The 23,829-nt window shown below is 43.7% G+C and overlaps 1 protein-coding gene across 7 annotated transcripts in view; it reads right to left on the bottom strand.

The window, feature by feature from the left end:
* The window catches only part of LOC308065980 (ephrin type-B receptor 5), an 82,484-nt gene that overhangs the window by 26,471 nt on the left and 32,184 nt on the right, over positions 1-23,829 (bottom strand). For 4 of the 7 annotated variants that reach the window (XM_080392714.1, XM_080392713.1, XM_080392712.1 and 1 more), the window contains exons 2-4: positions 23,038-23,241; positions 11,793-11,857; positions 7,965-8,661 (exon numbers count right to left, since the gene is read on the bottom strand). In XM_080392714.1, the coding sequence (XP_080248840.1) occupies positions 7,965-8,661; positions 11,793-11,857; positions 23,038-23,131 (856 nt within the window). In that variant the 5' untranslated portion in view covers positions 23,132-23,241. Of the gene's footprint in view, positions 1-7,964; positions 8,662-11,792; positions 11,858-16,093; positions 16,167-17,389; positions 17,483-23,037; positions 23,242-23,829 lie in introns of those variants that run through there. The other 3 variants (XM_080392717.1, XM_080392716.1, XM_080392718.1) reach the window with 3 other exon arrangements.

Below are 23,829 nucleotides of genomic sequence, written 5' to 3'. Positions count from 1 at the left end.
CATTCCACTTGTCAGGGTAGACCCTGAAGAATGATTCTTTTTCTTCATTCAGTACTAGAGCCTGACATCAAGTGGAACAATGACCTTGCTGCTAGTCACAATAGTGAAAATGAGCAGACAAGGATATCGCATGCAGTCTATGTGATGCTTAAAGGAAATCTGGAGAAGATATAGACTTTACCCCTGCAGTGCAAAAAAGTATTTACCCCACAAGCGTAGTGCTAAGAGAATTCAGGTAGATTAATCTCTACTCCAACTACAAATCATATGGAAAGCCAGACAGAGCTATGAATGAAGAAGGATTTGTCTGGTGTTTAGTAAATAAATTTTATTTTAAAATAAATATGGTTGTGTTAAAAATAAACATTTATTTTTACATGGTCCTTTGAAGTCTATCAGCAACTTGCAGTTGAGCCTGGGAATGCAGGGATGAGATCTGCAGGGATGGCACACTGTTGATGAGTTAGACAAAGGTATTTAGCAAAAGCACAATGTTGTAGGTTTTATGTAATGGAATGAATGTGCCAGAAGCACTATGACCTCAGTAAAGAAAACCAGTTTATATAAGGTAGGGCAAGCCTATTGCTTAAAAGGCCATGCAAGATCTCATTAATGCTATAGATAGTCACTCCATAGCATAGTGGTCACACAAGTGACCAGATGCATTCAACAGGTGCTCATAAAAACCAACCGACTGATCGATCGACCGATCGACCAACGCAGCAGGAATACAAATCTCAGTGTAGGGACATGGTGTCTGCCAGTGGATAACAATGTTATCTACTCATACTAGAGACACAGTACAACACTATAGAGACAACACTTTGGAAAAGGTACTCTTAACAAATACTAGAGATGAAATACTTACAGCTATTCTTTCATATTTGCCTCACAAAATCTAACTACTTTGTCCGTGCACTGTGCTTGCCATTATATGCCTGCACCACATGCAAAGGCAGGTTCCTGCTCTCTCCCCTCGCGCTTTGCAGTGTGCTGCACTCCTCATGTTGTCACAAAAGTTGCCTCATGTTGAGGCAGCATCTATTCTTGAATATAATCCCAGAACTGCAAAAGTCAGTGAATGAAGATTCATTTATTTTTGCTGAAGAGCAATGTCAGCATGAAAACAGGTGACTTTACAGTCAATTACAGGTTTAAATAGAATGCTTCCACCAACTAAAGTAGCAGGCTGCTGAGAAAAACTTCCAATACAAGCAGCAGGGGAAAAAAAAAAACCACAACAAAAAAAAACCAACAAAAAACCCCTACCTAACCACATTTTAGAAGGAGCCTGGCCTGTGTCTGAATTGATTTTGTCATACAGCTGCCACCAAGAGCAAAGTAGGAGGCTTAATGTAAATATATCTCCCACTCCAATGTCTCCAGGTCAAATACTCCCTTCTCCTGTATTTAGCAGGAGATTGTGAGCCACACAAGCCCATTTATAAGCACCCCACTACAGCTGAGTAAACTGAACAAATAAAATTCCACTGCACCTGTTTCATCAACAGAACAGGTTTCAGTGATATTCCTCTGTCTTCACATGATCCCTCCCTTTTGGGAAAAGAGGTGGAATTTCTGCCATTATGGCTATCACATTCCTCCTCAGTGACCCAAAGAAGATGCAAGAGGAAGTGAGCTAAAGTCTCCATTGAGATGCATCAATTTTACAAGATGATTAATGGGCAAAACCACCACCAACTGTGATCGCTTAGTTTTCTACTCAAGAAAACAACCCTAAAATGCTGTTACCACGTCACAGCGAGAAGGGAGATAAGAAGGCTCCGTGTAACAAGGGGAGGCTAGAGGAGATGTCCTCTGGAGGTCTCTTCCATGTTCAGCTATTCTGTTATTTTCCTTAAACATATGCAAAATAAAATGTGTGGATGATCCCTGTGGCCTTGGCTGCCCCACTGCCAGATCCTTCACCACATACATGACTGTGGGTGAACAGGGGACAAAGAATGGTAAAGTCCCTGACACCAGACCACATATCATTTCAGATGTTCAGAAGTGAACTGTGAATAGCATTGGCAGGTTCCCCCTGAGGGAGGAACCCGAGGCAAATTAAAGGAGACAGAGAAAAGTGTAAAGGAAAGCAATCAGGAAGAGATTCACCTGCCCAGTTCAACTCACATGACAGAAATGGCAGGTGAAGAACTATGTAGTGGAATGAAGAGCAACTTAGGAGGAAAGATCTCTCCACAGTGATTATTTTTGCATTGCCTAATGAAAATAAATTAATGACTACATAAACCTATAATCTCACGCTGGTATTTCCAGGAGGGCTGGCAGATACAGAGAAAGGATCATGCTTTGAAACTCTCATTCTGCCTCTGGGTATTTCTACATCCAGAAGAAAAACAGCAAATGAAAACATACAGCATATCGCAAGCAAAGCTGATTTGCAGTGATTAAACATGATTCACATCCACCCCACCTCCTAAATGAAGACAGTTAAAAAAAAAAAAAGATTAAAAAAAAAAAAAAGAAAAAGTTTGTGACCCAAAATTCATAATTACTTATATTTTACATTTGCAGTTTTGGCCCAAAAGGCAGGACTGACTAGAGCAGACACTAAATGGCCTCCATGTAGCTGAAGAATGGCCTCCATGGGCAGCGAATGCAGCTATCTCATACCCTCTGTTTCCACCTAAACCCTGACCCCTGCCTCTGCATCCAGACAGGGAGCTGCCCACGTTGACAAGCACTTTTATCCCTTTCCAAATTTGTCTAAGATATGCTAGCTCACTGCACTCGGGACTTCAGCCCACAGATGGCAACAATAATTGTTCCCACGACACGGAGCTTTTGGTGGCACTGCCTCGGCCCAGTCACTCTATAAATAGCCTATCAAAAGTCAAGTCCAGAGGAAAGAAAAAAAATAAAAATCCTTTGGCAACCCAAATAGGCAAAAGCCACTTCCTTTTATTCAAGCAGTTGCAGTAAGCCTAGGGCTGTCTTTCCACATGCAGACAGAATCTGTCTCCCAAGAATCTCTTTTTTCACACCATAAGAGTTTCCAGCTTTCACATACCTTGCGTTCCCTCCTCGCTGCACATCACGGTGTCACCCCACTGCCATGGCCCGGCAATCCCGGCAGACAGCTGCTGTGCTCGCTGGAGGCATGGTATGCACTGGCCGAAGGGAGCCCGCCGGCACAATGAGCAGTGCACTCTGCCTCAGCGAGCACCACTGCCTCAGCACCCCCCAGGGAAAGCCCTAGCAAGAGCAGCCTCTCCCGAGGCACCTCCACCACGTGCCTGCCACCCAACACCAACCCCAGCTGAGCCAGTGGCCTTGTCATGGGGCAAGCGCAACCTGGTCATTGCCAGGCACCAGTGCTTTCCAGGAAAATGCTGGTTTAGCTCCACTGAGTCACCATACCCGGTGTGAGGGCAGTGGGCTGCAGAGCTGGTGCCTCGGGGGCAGCACAAGCTGCCGTCCCCTATCACATCAAGGCTAGGCTGGGAGAAGGCAGAGCTCCGGGTAAGCAAGCGCTTTCCCTTCAGCTTGTCTGCCACTTTTCACATCTTGGCACAGCAACAGAACGCTGGAGCAGTTCAGGGGGCACAGCTCACCTCAGAGCCACTGACCCATTTTTGCCCAACTCCCTGCTGCAGCTGTGCCCTGCGCCCAGCACATACCAACAGAGCGGCAGGGGCAGCGCCTGACACGCATCCCGTGCCAGAACCCGCAAAGAAGCATGCGGGAATCCTGCAGGGAGGCAGGGAAGGGGCTGAAGAACACGAAAACAGGGAGGCGGTGGCCCAAGAACCAAAGACATTAAGGGAGATAAAGAGGCACTGAAAAGCTCACTTGGGCAGTAAGGGCACAGAGGAAATATTCCCAGAGAGAAAAAAAAAAATACAGCAAGGGGAGAGGGACCAGGAAGGGCAGTTGGAAACTCCAGAAGGGCTATATGCACCCCCAGCACTGTTTTTAGGGAATATGATACAGGTGACACTGACTGTTTGCACCCAGGTATGACTTGGAACTGAGCTGGGAGACAGGAGGACGTTTGGAAGCATGTGCCTGAGACAAGGGATCTGTTCCTCATGTGGGCACTCTGCTCGCGGTGGCTGTGCCGTGGGGCAGCGGGAACCCATACGGGATGTGCAGCTTGCCCGAACTGGCACCGGAGCCAGGCCAGGAGGGGTGAAGGGACACAGCTCAGCCCAAGGGCTATGGAAAACGGGATGTGCAGAGCTAGACGGCCTCAGGTGGGAACAACAAAGACAAAGCACAGTCAGCATGGAGCTGTAAGGAGATGATAGCTGGCACGGCCATGCTGCTGGCTTCAACCAGATAGTGGGAGGCACTGCTAGGACGAGCCCTGAACTGAATCAGCTGGAAAAAAGGATGGAGCTTGGCCGTTGCAGAGGGCAGGATGATGCCAAGGACTTAACTATTGATAATACTGTAGAAATATGATTTAGACATTACTCTTAGAATGCAAGAAAGATGGGATGGCATAATTAGCATGCAGAAGATGCACTAGAAAAAAAAAATCTAAGCAACTTTTAGATAAAACACTGCCTCCCTCCCACCCGTGAAATAAACCCATGACCCGCTTATGGTGGTAGGAAGCAACTTCCCACCGAGCCAGGCTGTTCGCAGTGACTGCTACTGTGTAACCTGCACCTTGTTCTCCATGCAGTGGGATCTCCCAGCGCTAGAAGCAAGGCGTGGTGACACAATAGGCCCCTATACTGACCTAGAGTTTCATAGTTTCTGCAGCTGTTTAGGTGGGGAAGAGAAAGTGGAAAACCCAAGAAACATAAGGAGTGAAGAGTATGGCTTCTGGGTTTTTTAAATAGAAAAAGAAAGCATCGAACCAACAGAGATAAAACAAATAAAGTGATAAGAATCGTTTCTTGCTGAACTGTTAATAGGACATCAGTTGAGTAAGGGATTTTTAGGTAAAAGAGGTGGAGCTGAAGCACTTACTAGCTAGTTATAGTTTGGGAGGACTGCCAGGGAATGGGCTGTGTGAAGAAAAAAGGCAAAACAAGAGAGGAAAGATTTAGGCAGGGCTCACCTTCTTCATTTGGAAGTCAGCTTAGCACTTTATCAAGGAGTCATTTCTCATCCTCTTTCTCTCCACATTGTCATTTTTGAAATATTTTTTAAAATGTCTCAGTCATGAATTCTAAGTACCATTTCCAAAAGCATCTGGTAACTTAAATCCCTTAAGGATATGTTATAACCTTATATATATCCCAATATAAATATATAAATATAAATATCCCAAAAGGCTAATGATAAGCAGCTGGCAGTGAATCCCAAGAAACATGTTATATTGTAAAATGGTTTGTGGAGATGGAATCTAGGAACAACAGTTTTCCGTAATGAACATGTTGATCTAAGAGAAGACTTGGGACAACAGCGAACCAGTCCAGAATTTTGGGAACCAGTAGCCTAGGATGGCCTAATCAACCAGAACTTTCCATTTCTGGCCTTCCATGTAGAAAACCACTTAGAGTTGCAGGAAACCTTGTAAGGCAAGCACCCTGTCTGTATACATCTACAGAAAGAAAAGGACCTAAGGTCCCAGCCTTCATTTTTCCTCTGTAAACTGCTAGTCTCCTTTCTGGCTGTTCAGCATGAGAAAAAACTGAACTGGGTAAAGTCAAAAGTGAATCTCACACATAGCACATCCCACATCACCTAGAGGGCTTACCCAAGGATGTTGTTTCACTCTTTCATTTGGCTGGAGAAATTGGCCGTATAGGAAGAAACAGCAGACAGTCTTATGAAACTAATGAAATCAAGTATCTTAACTCATGGTAGGGGGCAGGAAAAAACCAAAAGGGCTTTCTACCTATCTGCTGAGAATGGTTCTTGTTAGATACTTTGTTCTAAATAAAGAGGTAGTGGCTGGTCCGGGAAGGACTCCACAGGCTTACATATGAGTGAGGACAATGCCCACACACTCCTCTACTAAAGTATAAGAAGGAAAAATGCTTCTTCTTCCTATCCTCGGTTCATTCTTCAGTCTTATTAAGAGCTCCCTGCAGGATCATCAGCAGAAATTTGTCCTTGGGCTATTGCTTTTGTTGTGTGTTGCATACAGAACATGGTAGCAACTTTGCATCGCAGTGTTCTTAGGAAGGGAGAACACACAGAGAAGTCCTGGGAAGGACTCCACCACACAGAGAAAACACCAAGCAAGGGGGACAAACTATGCAAGCTGAATGCAGCTCCATCCAGGCAGGACAGCAATACACTGTTAGCAGGAGAAGAGATCAGGTATGGTGATCAAGCCAGGTAAGTTTACAAGAAACACAAAGAGAAAAAATACCTTCTAACATTAAGGTTCATTAATGGTTGTCTTTGGCTGTTCTAAGCAGCACATGGAATCTCAGGAAGTAAATGATGGGAATGGTGTTTTGTGGTTTGACAGACTGTCATTATTTCAGTTATGCCTTAAAATATTTACTATTTTCATCTGTCTCCAGCTTCTGTGATAATGGGCCTGCAAGGGCATATCAGCTTTCATTGAATGCTACAAAAAAGGGAAGATCAATTCTTTAAAAATCCCTATTTTCATTTGCCAAGCCTAATTTCCATATTTTTTAAGTGCTTAAGACTTACTGATACTAAATTACTGACTGGATTATGAATCACCTGGATTGTGAACTAGTCATGCTACTGATGCAGACAACAAGCTTTGTGCCATATAGAGCTGCTCTACGTCTGTCTGGGCTTTCTGCCTCAGAAGCAGCACCGTATGAATGTAGCTACATTTCTTTCAGGATAAGAAGGATAAAAAGGCACACACATTTTAATCATTCTCAGAGCTTAAGCAAATAAAAAGCACTTACTAATTTTAATTGCTTTATAAGTCTCTAGCACAATGAACTGTATTTAAAAAAAATATTTCACACGACCCAAATCAATTCATGAAACAGGAATTTAAGGTGACATATTGACAAACATTAACTATCCATTGTATTTGCACTTGGTAGTAACCAGAATATTTGTACTCTCAGTGTCCCAATCAATCTCTTATTTGAACAAATTACAACTCAACTTTAAGATTGTGTCTGCAGCCAAAACTAGGTTCCACATTACATTTATTTTTTAGAGTATTAAGTGCAGTGCAGCAACATTTGACGTTGCTGAGAGATCTTGAATAGACGCAGATTAAAGCCAAGGAAGCACCAAAAGAACGTTATATACAGAATTATATAACAAATGTAAGCAGTTTGGTCTAATGGACTGTCTTAAGCTTGAGACAGGAAGACAGTCATGACATCAGACTGAGTGGTCAGGCTTGGTCAGATTTTGGCCCAATATGATTACTGGGTGATATGTAATTTACTCTACTTTCTCCTATAAGCCTTTCACAGGCAATACCACAGGCCCCAGGGCAGAGTGCACATTAAAGGCAATGATAATACCATTATGACTGTTTCTTCTTACTGAGTCAGGTTCATAGATCTGGGCTGCACATTCCCTGTCCCATGACCAGGTTGCTGCCATTTGCCATTTTTCTTAATACTAGTTCCAGCAGCACTGGCGATAGGGCCCAAGCTAGTTAGGATGACAGAGGGTATCAGCACTGGGCTTCCTCAGCTCTGCTCCACAGTCCACCTCCCCTTCAATGCCATCACCTCTTGGTGAAGAAGTGGAGCTATGTTAGATGTGGCAAGTTACAACTCCTGCTATTATAGTGTCTGTAGCCTAACAGGCTACCTCTGGTGGCAGGCTGAACTAAGGCCTGAGTGGAGTTTCCAACCATGTTCTTGGCACCAAGAGATGGTCACGCCAGCTCCAGCCCAGGGTGCTAAAAGCATCAGAAGAAGCTGTCAGTATGCGTTCCCTGTGAGCAACGATTTAATCTCCTCACTCTCTGCACTTCTGGCAAACGTCAAACACTTGTAATGAGAGACTCAACAAATAAGTGGCTGCCTAAGGGGCGGGGGGGGGGGGTGGGGGGGTGGGGAAGGGTCTCTCACCTTGGCAGGCTCGTTCATCATCAGCAGGCTGGTAGCCAGCTTTGCAGGTACATCTTCCAATGGCCACCATCCACTCTCCTTCTCCATTGCAGTGTAGCCGAACACCTGAGAACCCAGTCGTGCTTGTTTCTTCAGCATTTGGCACACACATCCCTGGTGTCTCCACCAGCGAGGTCCTCTCCCCTCCAGCAAAAGTTTCAGGGAAGGAGGCAAATCCTTTTACCACAGCTGGGCACTTGTAGAAGAAGACTTGGACTGCCACCAGAGACATGCAGGCTCCCGAGTCCTGGAAGGCCAGGTAGAAGCCACGCTTGGTGAGTGGCCCAAAACTACGTACTTTAACATTCATCTTTACCACCTTCCCAGTGCTGTCTACCTGGGAAAAGCTTTCATCAGCTGCAATAGTATCCACTTTGGTCCAGGGGCCCTCATGCCACTCTGGCAGTTCCTGAGAGGCTACGTCAGCCTCTGACTGGTGGTAGTAGAGTGTGAAAGTCTCCTTGCAAGAAGAGGCCACGGTGCGCATGCTGGCACAGTCTCTCACTGAGAAACGGAGGCGGACATGGGCTCGGTGGGCTCCGCGTCGCTCTATGAAGTGAGTACGCAACCAGTTATTCTGACCTGGTTCAGCCACGTTACAGACTTCAAAGGTTCGGATCAGGCGCTTCTTGTCATCCAGGACACTTACCTCATCCCACTATAATGGATATATGGGAGAGAAGAGGAAGAAGAAATACTAAAAAAAAAAAAAATGGATTCAGCATTCAACTGCACCAAAAATACAGGACAGGCCACCTCCTTCCCCTCCTGTCTCCTTGCCATGTCTATGAGAAGACTTGAATTTGCTGATGGCATGTGTAGCTCAGCACTCTGGACATGGCAAAGTATGACCCTGCAAAGAAGAGCTGTTAAAGTGTACAGAAACTGTTGTGACAGAAAACAGTTCATGTAAACCTGTCACATGGCACTGAGAAACTTAAAATCAGAGTCATCTTTCTTCCCTCGTTTCCCCCACCTCCTATCTCCAGAGACAAGATGCATAACACAAATAAATGAGACAGAGAAAGAAAACACTGTTCTTTGAAGAAAACTTTAAAGCAGAACTCCCTTCTACCCAGCTTTATGTGCTCTGCCATCTCTGATGCACACAAGCCAACTCAACATGGCAGGTCCAGGATCTGTTCTGTGCCAGCAGGAAGGCACGTGGGAGGGACAGGGAGGGGTGGAAGCAGCTTACTGCATGAAGCTGTAAGAGAACCCCCTTCTTACCCTCTCAGCTGTCTTTACAGAATAGGTATGAGGCCCTGGGTATGACAAACGAAGCATGTAATGAAAGAGAAGGAACCTGTGCAAGCACTCTCACCAAGGTCAGATCGACCAACTTCTCACAAGACCTGCATTAAGACCAGCCCCGAGAAGAAAAAACAGCAAGGTACAGTCACTGGTGACTCCCTCTTGTGCAAAACCGAAGCACCCATTTGCAGACTGGACTGCTTTTTCGGGGAAGTTTGCTGCCTCCCTGGGGCCTGGGTTAGGGATGTCACCACTCGATGAACAGCCTTCAGACCATTATTCACCCCTGCTCTTTCACGTGGGTCCTAATGATGTTGCAACAAAAAGTCTAAAGTTGATCAAAACAGATTTCAGGCCCTGGGAAGAATGCTAAAAAATTCAGCAGTGTTTTCTTCAGTCCTCTCTGTAATGGGGAGAGACTTTGGATTAAACAGGCAATCCCAAGATATCAATACCTGGCTTCAGGACTGGTGCCTCTGCCTAAACTTTTGGGTTTATAACTATGGAAGAGTCTTCAAGGCACAAGGCATGCTGGGGCCTGATGGGACCCACCTGTCCTGCTAGGTGAAACACATCTTTGCTCATAAGCTGGCAAGACTGATAAGAGGACTTCGATCTAGAATTGGTGGGGAAGAGGATACCAACAGGAGAGCTGAAAGCATGCCAAGGGTTGGCATGGCATTGCCTGAGGGTGGCAATGCTAGTGGGAACATTTATGCTGCTCCTGGGAGCATGGAGGGCTCAGCACTACATCTGAAATGCTTGTACACCAATGAATGCAGTATGAGAAACAAACAGGATGAACTGGAAGCATTGGTCAGTTCCCAGAGCTATATCATTGGTATCAGTGAGATTTGGTGGAACGAGTCCCACAGTTGGGAGTTGGGACTGTAGGTGGGATGAAGGGCTACAGGCTGCTCAAGGAGGGACAGGCAGGGCAAGGAAGGCAGAGGAGTTGCCCTCTACATAAGGGAGAGGTTTGATTGTACAGCCCTTACAGTTAGTCATGATGTGGTTGAAAGTTTCTGGGTAAGGAGCAGGGGGATGGAAAACAAAGGAGACATTGTAGTGGGTGTCTACCACCCATCACCCAGCCAGCATGTTAGCACAGGTGAGTTATCCTATAGACAATTAGGAGAAATCTTTGGGTCGCTAGCCCTTGTCCTTATGGGAGATTTCAACTTTCCAGACATCAGCTGGGAATACCACACTGCTCTGGACAAGAAAGCCTGGAAAAATCCTGAGTTTTGGGGAAGAAAACTTCTTGTCTCAAGTACTTAGTGAGCCAACTAGGAGAGGTGTCCTCCTAGACTTGGTATTTGTGAATAGAGAAGGACTCATGAGAGATGCAATAGTAGGTGACGGTCTTGGCCACAGTGATCACACAATGGTTTAATTTAAAGTTTTCAGTGTAAGGAGAGAAAAAAGGACAGCAGTTTTTACCCTGGATTTCAACAGAGCAAACTTTATTCAGGGAGATACTTAGCAGCGTTCCCTATGAATCTGCTTTCGAGGGCGTAAGATTCCAGGAGTGCTCATATGTTTTTAAGAACCACCTTTTAGAAGCAGAGGAGCAGGCAATTATAGTGTGTTGGAAGTCAACCAAGTGGGGCAGAAGACCACCTTGGCTGAAGAGGGAACTCCTTGTGGAGCTCGAGGAAAAAGAAACTGTATGATCTCTGGAAGCAAGGTCAGGCTTTGCAAGAAGATTACAGAGCTGTAGTTCATATATACAGGTAAAAGACACGAAAGGCCAAATCTCACAGTTGAAACTGGACAGTGCCATTTCAGATAACAAGAAAGGCTTTTTTAAGCACGTTAACAGCAAGAGAAGGTCCAAAGAAAACGTCGGACTGATAACTGTTCAAGATGGTCATCTAACTAATAGGAATGAAGAAAAAGCAGAGGCATTCACATACTTTTTTTGCCTCAGTCTTTAATAATACTGATAGACCTTGGGCTTCCCAGTCCCCTGTGTCAGAGGACCATGGATGCAGGAACAGTGACTTTCCATTTGTGGACACTGGAATTGTAAGGGACCAGCTGCATCAGCTGAAATTTCACAGGTCTGTGGGGCCTGATGGATTCATCCCAGAGTACTGAAAGAGCTAGCAGATATTACAGCAGCACACCTCTTGATCGTCTACCAAGGTCTTGGGAGTTTGGGGAGGTCGCTACTCACTGGAAGCAAGCCAGTTTACATTTTTTTTATTTACAATATTAATACTGTACAATACAAAATTTACAAAAAATCCAGTTTACAACATAGGTGTGAGGGAAGACCCAGGAAACTATAGAATGTTAGTCTCCAGAGGGTGGAAGGAAGAGGGTAAGGAGGTGGCAATAGTATCCCACCCAGCATCCTCTTCTCTTAATAATCTGTCTTTGCACAACATATCATGTTCAAATTGTTCATATGTACAAAATCCGTAAGTCTCACTGGTTCCAGTTTCCCCTTTTTTCACCATATGCATGCACACATGTATGCCTCCCTATCAGAGGCGCCATCAAGAAGACAACAAGGGAAATGCTTACCCCATCAGATGGGTGGGTGGTCCAGCCAATCTCTGAGGTCTCTCCAGTTGTATCCAGAAGTATTTCTGTTTATATGTAGAAAGTAAATAAGAAAAAAGTATTTTGTGCTTTTCCAAGTCAGGCTACAATCTTATCTGTCCCTCACAAGACTGTCTCTGAAAAAAACCTCCAAGCACGTGTCTTGTAGCCAGCTTACACACTCACAGAACATACAATCATGGTTTGAGATTAAATAGGGCAGGCTACTTTCACACTAGTAAATTAAGCAGGGCCAAGACAGAGGCAGAGGCACTGGACACATAATCATGCTAACTCATGGTTAGCAAGTTGCTTGGCAATATTCTGTCCAGGCAAAAACTTTTGCAGGCAGTGTAAGCACACTGACAGCACAGAATGAGTAATGCCATGGGCAGCACAGATGAGGCCACCCTCTGTTCGGAAAGGCAAGGGTGGGACAGAGAGATGAGTCACATGAATACACGCCAGTCTCCTCAGGACCACGGCTGCCCATTTTATTTGCAGGTGTAAATGTGGACATAAGGCCAAGACACTCTTTGTTTCCAGCTCTGGAACCAGGTTTCTGTGGGAGTTCAGGATGATGACCCAACTGATCCTGTAACGGCTGCACTTTGCCCTGGAGTGGGCCATTAGGCTGCAAGCCTACATACAAGTCCCAGTTTTATCTGAAAATCAGTATTACATAGACTCTTGCATTATACTGCTTGGGAGTAGGGTACATGCAGAACTTCACAGGCCTAGTTTATTCCCACAACTAGTTTGCATTTCCATTGTTACTGAATCTACCGCTGGAGAGAGGTATGAGGCTTGTCAGCTCTTGGAGATGTTATTCTCTGTTCAAGTACAGAGAAATACAGAAGAGACTGTGACAAGCTATACACATAGTATTCTGCAGAAGTGAATGTCAAGGTCTGAGACCACCCTGGAAGTTACTGGTGTGCAAGCATGTGCACTTTTCTGTGTACATTTATAGTGAGGACATAGGGGAAGAAGAAGGTATTTACATGCATTGATATATACCGTACAAATTGACTGCTTTTTATTAAATTCTGGAAAATCAATCTCTTTTGTTTGCTTATTTTAATCCTCATCTTTTTATCTTGTTGCTTTGTTAAAAAAACACAACACAAAAAAACAAATAGAAAAAACCAAAACCCAACAGCAACATCCAGTTTATTTACAAACAAGATTCATTATTCCCTTTGCACACATTTAATGATATGACCGTTCTATGTTTTATGCAAGAAAGACGCTCAATAGTTTCTATTTCCAAATTATGGACTCCTGACTTCATTATCCCTATCAGTGGTCCTGGGGCTTCACTCCACATCAATCAGCGGAAAGGAAAGACTAGACTCATCCTAAAGCAGACGTGATCAAGTGAGCAAGTTTATCCAGACCTCAGGCTTCATCGATGCCCCCAAACTCATCTTCCATATATTCCTACAGCAGATCAAATATTTGTCAGAGCTTCCTGAGGAGGTGATGCAGTTCCTTGCTTCAGAAGCAGTGCAAAATATCTGGGCTGGCTTGCCAGAACTGGAAAGAGCTACTGGTTACAGCTAAAGCACAACCTCACTAAAATACCTAAAACCCACAAAAGGCTGAGCAGCTCGGCACTCAAGGATAGCTCAGCTCAGATGGCTCCTCTGTGTGGCAAAATACCTGTGAAAAGCCAGTTCCTCCTTCAGGTATAATCTTCCCCTAGGCTGTCCTGGCAGCAGAGGGACTTGGCAATCCCACACGCATGTTATTGTCCCAATGGCACAGTCCGGCCCATGGGCTGCACTCGGTCATGCCAGTACTTTGCCACTGAATTTCCAAACATGGCTTTGATATGCTGGAATAATATACAAGGTCATTTTTCAACAAAGAATGAACTTTTTTTTCTAATCAGGTCTGAGTCTCCTACTTAGCAAAGTATAAATTCAAGTATCCCATGGAAGCTCTAGAAGAAGTTAAAATAGAGAAAAGTTAATCAGGGCATAGAAAACCAGATAAAAAGTAATAAAGGAAAGAAGAGGGAACACAGAGAAATCTTGCTTAGCAGCCTGGGCTCTGCCATGACTAGCACAAAGCATATTCTCCAGGCAGCTTCTCACCAGTGAGCAAGGTAATCTTTATCAAACATATGAGTATTTCACAGATGAACAGATACAGGCAGCCTGAAGCAGACAGAACTGTCCCTCTCACAGTGAATATTTTAAGTCAGGAAGCATTAGAAAAACAAGAAAAGTACACAAGAATGTTGTATGCATAAATCTTATTCAGTGACCTATGGTCAAAAGTCCCCCACCATTTTACTTCTTTTCCTCCCTCTCCCACTGGCTGTATGCCTCAAAACAAATACCCAGTCACACTAGCTGCATGTACGCTCATGAATCTAACAAGCTGTTAGACTGCTCTCTAATTCTGAGAACAAGCTGCACGGTATGGCTCATGTTCACATGGCTAAAAACTCCAACCCACAGAACTGCATGGCTGCATCCAAACCATCTCTCAGAAATGGTCCTTGGTCCATACTAACCTCTGATCTATGCTTAGGCACTGTTTGGGATAAGGTTAGTTGGCATGAGCCAAACCCATGACTGTGCTAATGATTTAACAGCATGAATGACTACATACCATCAAGTGTACAGGTATAAGCCTTAACTCTGCCACTTTGCTAGTACTGATGTAGCATTCCACATCCTCAGCATGTGGGGTCAGACCAGTATTCTGCTGCTCTCCAGTGCAGACAGCAACGATCTGTTCAGCTGAATTTACCAACCCAGAAGAAAAACTGCTTACAACCTTTCTATCTTGCTTTCTATCTTGCTCAAAATCGAGGGTACTGCAAGGACAGATCAAAGACAGGTCCAGGTCACTCTATGATGCTGCTAGAGACAAGACCGACAGAACCGTATTCCACTCTGGATTAAAAATTATTAATAATCATGGTATCTGAGCAATCCGGATCATTTAAACACACAAAATGATTACATTCTTCTTTGACTTCTGCTTCAATCTTACATTTTTGAAGAATGAGATTCCAATTTCTTATTAAGACTGTTATTTCAATTCAAAGAGAAAAATAGATGAGGAGAGATTCTCCTGTATTTCTCTTCCCTAAACTAAAATAAAACCATCATCTTTTATAGAAGTGTCAAATGGATTCATTACACTCTTCATAAAACAAAATTCAGAATTAATTACTCTCTCTTTTCAGTGTTGTCTATTCTTACAGGCCAGAAAGCGTGAAAAAAAATAATCCCAAAGACTCGTGCTCATAACAACCTATACTTCCACCACAAACCAATCTCTTCGGCTGCACTATACTGTAACATCAACATCAAGATCAACCAGGAAGAGGTTGGAAGTTGCTATTACAGATCAGGCTGTTCAGAATAGGCATGTTCATGATTTTTTGGATTTTGGTTATCCTATACTTTTAAGCAACACACTTTGGTGCTTGTGTTACAGGCAAAATGTTCCCCTGATTCAAAGGATGACAACTCACTCAAGGATGACTGAGCCTTGGACAATATTCATGAAGGCAGAGATGGCCTAACAGCTTTCTAGATTGAAGAACATTTGTCCTGACGGTGTCTTAACATCAGAGTGGTACAAGAGGGAATTACAGAACCCAAGACCAGGCAAACTATAGCCACTGAGAAGAAAGCTGATCCTGAGAAGACAGCGAAAGGATCCCTTTACCTTTACAGGGATGAGAAGCTGGCACTAAGAATGACCAGACCATAGAACCACAGAATGAAACAAGCTGGAAGGGTCATCCTGATCAACACCTCTCCCAAGGCCAGGCTAAACTACAGTAGGTTGCTCAAGGCCTCATCCAGTTGAATTCTGAATATATCCAAATGTACACATACATCGGCAAAGGGCACTAGGGTAAAAGGTAACGTTCAGAGGGTTTGCTTTGCTATGCAGCAGAATGCCCCAAGCAGTAACATTCTCCGGCTTAACAGATTTCTTGAAAAGAACAGAAATACTGCCGGGCTTACTCTGCCTTGTATGATCATGCCTTGAACGTGAACAAGTAGGAAGACACTGAATGCTCTGTAAGAGAGCTGGAAAGAGGAAGCATTCTCTGGGTTTGTGCATTGTGAGGGGTTGCCAACTCCAGTAACCTCACATAGGCAAGACTGCTGCAGCTTCATGTCCCCAGGTCCAACCAACAGCAAGGCAGAGCAGGCATTCCCAACAAGCACACACACAAGCACATGTAGGCACTACATGCATACAAATGGACAGCCACGAAGATCAACACAGGCAGAAACACTCACCGGTCATGCAAACAGAAACAGCACCACCAACGGCCTCATCCTGCTCCCCTTTCTGGCTGGTCAGGATGAAGGTCTGTTAGTGGGAAATACATACACATTTATATAAAATATGGACCCCTGCAATAACTGCCCTTAAGCACCCAGTCTCTAGTAGCTGACTTCTGGATCTGTGGTCTCCCCATTTGCTGGCACCTATGCGTACAAGCACCTGAAGCTTGCAGCCCTTCTCCTGTTCCTAATATTCAGACACCCTCACCCACGGATACATCCCTTCACACGCACACACAGGCACACTATGGGTCTTCGACTAACTGGTTTCAGGCATGCAGTCTACCCAGGAGCTGTCCCTGGACCCACGTTCTCCTAGGTTGCAGGCACACGGACACGTGAGCTCACAGCTGCAGCCAGCTGCTGTAGTGCTGTGCCAGGCCATGGAACCTCACTCAAACATACCGATACACGTGCTGGCATGCACCCCATGGGTCCCGCCTGTGACTGGCCTCGGGCACTCAACCTACCCAGGAGCTAGCCCTTGGATCGCCTTGCCTCTGGCTGCACGGAGATACGCAATACACAGACAGGACTCTCAAAGAACCCCCCAGAATTTGTGGTCTCTCCAGCAGCTGGCCTAGACCCCTTGATCCCCTCAGTAGGTAAGATAGTTTCTCCAGCTGTATCACCGAGACACGAGACACGCACGCAGACAATACTCTCATTCACCCCCGAGACTCTCCGGTCTCTCCCTGGCTTCCCAACCCACTTAACCAGCCAGTCTGGTTCGACACTCACTAGAGATCACAGACTCACTCATAGGAGCTTGCTCACTCCAGTTGGTGGCTTCACAGACACACAGATTCTGTGACTTGTGCTCCAACCTGAGTTCCTGGCACTTGACTTTGATCTATTCCAGGCTCTCCAGTTGCCAGCCACACTGACACACGGCCCTTATCACCTGCGGTTCAGCTCCAGCTGCTGGCATTTAAACATCTGTATACACACATTATCACAAAATAAAGCCTCCTTACCCAGGTAACTAGTAAAACATTGAATTTAATAAGAAGACAGGGCAGACGGTGGTGCTCAGGTGCTGGGCAAGGCCTGACAGCTTACAGCTGACCAGCTGCCCCTTTACCCATGACTGGCTCCTTATCCATCTTCTCACACTTGATCCTCCCCAAAAGAACCTTGATCCTTCCATTCCCCTGCCCATGGCTCCTCCCCTGAACAACCCACAGCAAGTTTTGCAGAAGCCCCAAATGACCCCACAGTAAATCCCATGCCCCTGCTGGCAGTTACCCTCTTGATCTGCAAGGTGCTCCAGAAAGCACCCCCACTGCCCCGTCTCCATGGGTTCCCTTCCCACTCAGCGGGCTGGTCACACTCCTGCGAGAAGCCAGGTCAGGGCACTCATTTTTCTCTTTGGTTATTCGGGTTCCCCTGCCTTTCACTGTTCCTTTGTGCTCCTTTAAGTGTGGGGAGAGGAGCCTTTTATCATGCAACAACAACAAAAAAAATATATATGGGGTCTATCACTTGCAGGCAGAATAGAGTGAAACATTTGGGAAGACTTAAATACACTAGAACTTCTTCCAAAATTAAACAGCTATTGCCGTGAAGTTAAGTATCAATGGCTAGCGACATATACTGGATCAAGTATTATATTTTTCAGAATTAGTTGATGCAACAAGTGAAAAACCAAACAAAAGTAGCCAAAAAAATCTCACTTGTTCATAGCTACTTTTTACAGCTCAGTTATGATTTAACATGAAAAAAACCCAAGCTACAGAGTTATAAAATATGCCTCCTAATGTAAGAGCATATATACAAAACCAACCTATATAAGAAAAATGAGTTTGTTTTTTTCTTGTATAACACTGTATTGTGAAGTCAGTTCTGCAATGAATAGTCCCGTGTATTACCTCTGTACTCATATTCAATTAATAAAAAAAGCTATTAGCAGCCAATGGGATATGTATAAGTTCCATTAAGTATAATATTTTTAACTACTTGCTGTGTCAGAGCAAAATGCTGACACTATCAGAACACTGGAGTTATCATCCGCACGGAGGAATTCTCCCACCCCAATCAGGAGTGATGTGCCATCTGTAAAAGACAGAAATGACACCCAAATGGTCTAGGATACCGAAATACAGAGCTTTTTGTGAGGTAGCACAGATACTAAGACTTAAGAATGATGGTATTGTTCTCTTTACCTCCCCTATTCTTTTGTTAAAGCTGTAGGGAGACTGCCAGGATTAGCACGTTGCACTAATTCCTCTGCTGATGTCAGAAAATGAAGACATTGGGAAATATATTTTTTTTAAAAAAAGATATTAAATGCTTAGTTTCAGCTTTGCAGATGCAATCAAGTTATCTACAGCTTTCCTAGAGCCCTGGTTTCAGCTGGTACAGAGTGAATTTTCTTCCTAGTAGGCTGCTACAGTGCTGTGTTTTCGATTTGCAATGACAGCGGTGCTGGCAGCCCGCGGCTGGTTGCGGCTGTGGCTCAGTGGTGGTTATACCAACTCAAGGGCTTCTCAGCTCCTCAGGCCCTGCCAGCCAGCAGGCTGGGGGCACAAGAAACCGGGGTGGGGGGTGGGAGCTGGGGAGGTGGGCACAGCCAGGGCTGACCCCAGCTGGCCAGAGGGATAATTCCATACTATGCTTGGTATATGAACCAGGGGAGTTAGCCAGGGGTGGAACCGCTGCTCAGGAACTGGTCAGTGGGTGGTGAGCAATTGTACCTCCCTTTCCATTACAATTACTATTAGTAATATTAGTGTTATATTTTACTTCATTTCAATTATAAAACTGTTCTTATCTCAACCCATGTGTTTTATTCCCCTCCCCCCCCCCCCCCCCCCCCCCCCCTCAGTTCTCCTCCCCATCCCATCAGGAAAGCAGGGAGTGAGTGAGCGGCTGCCTGGTACTTAGTTGCTGGTTGGGTTAAACCATGACACCTAATAATACAATATAATATATATTCTTCCACGCTTAAGAGATTCACTCTGCTAACACCCACTTTTGAGTCTAGAACTTACCCAACTGACACTGCTGTCAAACTGACTACTTCTGATGACAGTACAGTGTGTTTTTTAAAGTTTATGTATGTTTTCCTGCTTTTTTGCTTTTCCAAAAACATTAAAAAAATGAGCTTGTGTCTACCAAGATTTAACTAAAGCATATACTGAAAGTCCCAGATACCATATATTACAGGAATGCTGCTCCTTTTTTTGAAGCTTTAATTAGCTTTGAATATAAACAGTGTTAGTTGCAGCATGAATAGTCCCCTCCTGCCCTCCAAGAAGCAAGAGCTGGCCTGCAGCTCATCAGGCATCCGCCTGGCAACACGGCTGCCCTAGCACCGGGACTAGACAGTTATCTGTTACAAGAGAAAACAAATCAAGCAGAGCCGCTGAGACTGACCAAGGGGATAATGCTGACACCCTTCCCTTTACAAACAAGCTGCACATCCAGCCCAGTCCTGTCCACATTCCAAGTATCTACAACAGCAGGAGATGACTCTGTCTTGGGCTTTCCAAGCATGTGGCAAAGATTTTGGCATGCAGGGAAGTGTCAGGAAAGAACTGGGAAGAACATAACAGAAAATCTTTGCTAGGATTTTAATAATTTTCGTGATCACAAGCAACTGACGTAAAAAGTTAATTTACTTTCTATATTTTCCTGAAGTAAAATAACATCCATTTAAACCTTTCTTTGTATATAATAAAACAAAAGGCAATGGTGTTTTTAACTCCAAAGACTACCTTTGAGGAAAGTATAGTTCTCCTCTGCTTCAAAGTCAAGCCAATCTGAGCAATCATTACATTATTTTCAATAACATGACAACCAGTTCATAGAAAACACACAGGGAAACGTGAAATAGGAATGCCTGACCTCACAGCCTTTTTCTTGCATATTTCCTTTTGCCAACGCAAAAAGCTTCTACTAAAGCAAAAGAACTATCCTCTCTATATCTTGACCCTCCTGAAGATCTTTAGAAAGGTTGTCCAGCCATTCTGCAGGCTGGAGAGCCTGCTGCAAAATCAAGGCAGTCACTCACATGCAGAACACATCATTCCTTTGGAACATATTTAATGAGCTCTGCAAAATGAACTCCACCTGCGTTTACAGCACTAAACATTTATAACTTAGTCAAAGTGAAACCAATATGCCACAGAAAATTCAGCTCTGTGCCCTAGTAAGAGCTATTTCATTAGCAAGTTATCACTTGCTCTCAGCTGTTTTGGCTGTAGCCCATCAGACATTCTTAAATTCTATGCTTCACTAACTTCTACAATCAGAAAGGTTAACCTAGAAAAATGTGAAAAGATGAACTGTAAACAGCAGTTACATACATATATAGATACAAAACAAAAATATAGATACAGAAACAAAACTCCTATTTCTTTATGTATTTTTGAGAAAATGGGGGGAAAAATATCTATTTTTCACCCAGCATGTAGCTCAAAAATAATACTCCCCAAACTAAAACCTAAAAAACTCCTGCAGAGCCATAAATATTGGCAAGTGCAATCTTGATGAAAACTTTTATACAATCCTGTTTCCTGTTTCCTTTCATAAAGCTAATTAAGTTTACCAATGTGTTCTGTTTGCAAAACAGTCTTCCCTCATGTTTCCCATGAAGGTTTTTTTCTAGTCGAAAAATCACATCTAGAAAATTTTGGACAGACATGCTCATTCCTAGTGAAATCAATGCATCTGAATATTAGATCTGTATCAAACAAGTTCAGCTTAACGATTCCTTCTTATGCATTAAAAACAGCAACAGCAACAACATTTTTTGAATTGATTACAAGAACTTCTTCTGAGTCATGAAGTGGTTTAAAGTCCCATTAGGTCCTGTAAAAGGGTACTGCCTTCCTTACATCTGAAAAGCATTCTGCATAACAAGTATTTGCTGTATTCATAACGCACAGAAAGATTGTTTGAATACTTTGGCTACTTTTCTTCCCTTCTGTACAGCTTCTCCCTCTTTTCTTAATGATTTACATTAAGTTTTTATGAATATTGGTTTTCCCTGGTTAGGAAACTTCAAACACAGCTTCTTTTTTGACAAGAAGTGATTTGCATTCTGACTGTTTAAATCTAACTCAAATGCCTAAGAAACACTTGGAAGAAAAATTACCTTGACTGATTCTCCCACTCAGTCGGTCCTATTCAGTTAGAGGCAAGACATACTTTAGACATCATCTAAAACTTCTAAGAAACCTAGAAAAACTAAAGACCAAACTAGGTATTTCCTATATTTTTCAACTTAAATGTGAAACCTGAAGTTCAGGTTTCTACTCTATATAATAATGAGTCAACAAAACGGCCACAGGCCTTTTTTCTTCTTTATGGATAACTGTAGTAAAGCAAAGCTCTCTACATAGTTATCACCAGACTTTCCTTCCCCTAATGCATAATTCTTCTTTGCCTTTTGACCACAGCAAAAACACTCACCTCTGGGACGCAAATTAGCTTTGGAGTGCAAACCTAGGACCATGCAGTAGAGCCACAACATAAGGTACTGAAACCCCTGACTCTGAATTGACAGGAGAAATTCAGCTCATGGGCACCTTTGCTGCTTCATCCCCATAGCAAGAATTTTACCTTCTTATTTTAATCCTGGCCACTCAACCATGTGACCTGCGAAGCTGTACCACACAGTGTTTTCTAAATTATTTTATCTCTACAAACTTACAGGAGTGATCACTGAATTCCAAAAATGTCAGTTTTCCTACAGGCATCACTGAGCTACTACATATTTGCAGAGAATGGACATTTACTCTCCCTTTTCTATCTCTGTTCCTTTACCAGCTACACTAGGGAATAACATAGTACTGTGTAAAATTATTTTTAAATCAGCGGTTAACAGAGTTGAAGAGATTTAAGAATTTGTATTATAATCTTACATCAATTGTTTCCTCTATGAACTTTCCTCCTGACTCTGTTCCCCTCCTAATAAAAGAAGGGATGGTTTAATGAGCTTTCCTCTTCATTATCAATAAGAAAACAAAAAACATTATTTTTTTCTTCCCAGTATCCACCTGCTCTTTCTTAGACCTCACACTATTCTCCTTTTCCTTCCTCTAGGTCTTTTCTTCCTTGTGTCCCTTTGATTCCCTCTCTCCCTCCTTTCCTTTTTCTGAGGCTTTCACATATGCAAGAGATGAACACATTCATCACAAAGCAGTGCAGTTCACTGAGCACATGTAGCTGCAAGGATATTTCCTGGAACAAATAAGAGGGTTGTTTACGATACCTCTGCCCTTCTCTAACTCTGTCTCTTAGCTCTTAGCTCCTGCTCTCATCACCATCCCTCTTATTATCTGTTCTTTCTTCTCCCTTTTTCTTGGCCTCTCTTTTCCCCTGCTCACCTTTTCTCTATCCTGCCTTCACTGCTCTATTCCTCCTCTCCTCTGCTGCTGAACACAAACGCCTCTTCTTGTTGACGTGAAGCATTCTCTTTGTATGTATTGTATGAGGCAAATTGTTCAAATGGCAGAGACAAAAAATCCTGATTTCAGCCACTGTACGCTGCCTTGTAGAACAGCTTAAGCATCAAGAGATTGTTTCACAAAACAAACATGGTGCAAGAACAGGAACACAAAAACCAAATACATGCAAAGTGTAAACAAGGAGCTTATTCCCAGGGCAAAAGATGTATTCTTTGATACTGTTGTTTCTGAGATAGCTAGTAGAAATGTTCATTAATGGTCCTTCATAAGAGGGTTTGCCTGTCCCACTAGAAACAATACTAGTATCTTTTCACATCTCATGAGTTAGTGATCAACCATCAAACAGAAAGGCATGTGCTCAGTGCTCATCTGGACTAGGAGAAACATAGTGGAGAACACACCTTTCCCCACACCCACCCCCACCACCCCACCCTGAGAAAACTTTGTTCAGCAGTTACATTGTATAAAATCTGTTCTTACCTTCTAGTGAGGTGGCTAGATGAAAGAAGCAGACCATCCAGAGCCAACCCATTCCCACCACTCTTCTTCCACGGATGCCAGCATCAGAACTCATGAAGACTCTCTGTAGATACCAACATCTTCGAAAAATACACAGCACTCCCTTGAAATGGTCAGAGATTTCTTGGAGTATTCTAGTATCTTCCCAAATGAAAGCACAGAGGCCTTCGCACAGAAACATGGTTAAAAAAAAAAAAAAAAACACAGAAGGTGGAAACAGAGATCAGGTGACAAAAATACAGAACTGGCAGCTTTTATACACCCACTCCAGCACTTACTGCTTCCAAGACACAGGTGAGAAAAAGAGTAGCACAGACCCAGTATTTACCACATGCCCACACCTCCTGCCCCTCAAGGCTTCAGTGCCAGTTGTTCTGCACAAACAGCATACGCAGATTTTGAGACATTCATGGCATCAATTGAGACCAGGGTTCTCAGATCAGTTTAACCCACCACATAATACAGGCTGTATTCTTACTTCAGTCCTGACCCTTTGCACCTTTGCCCATGTCTCTTGGAAGGTCCCCATTGCACCTCCCCTGCATGCTTTCAGAATTCTCTCTTACAGGTTACACTTTGTCTTTTCAGAACTCTTCTGGGCAGTAGCCAGGACAGGAGAGTTTTCACCATTTATGACAACACCAATCTGCATCACTGACACACTTGTAACCATATTTCAGGTGCAGACATTTCTCCCTTTAAGCATATGACTGATAACACTATTGAAGATGGACAGATTTTTTTCTATCAGTA

The sequence above is a fragment of the Falco punctatus genome, assembly GCF_963210335.1.
Source record: "Falco punctatus genome assembly, chromosome: 6".
In the NCBI taxonomy this organism is placed as follows: Eukaryota; Metazoa; Chordata; class Aves; order Falconiformes; family Falconidae; genus Falco; species Falco punctatus.
The sequence above is the reverse complement of the archived record's forward strand: the minus strand, read 5'-3'. Positions and strand labels throughout refer to the sequence as shown.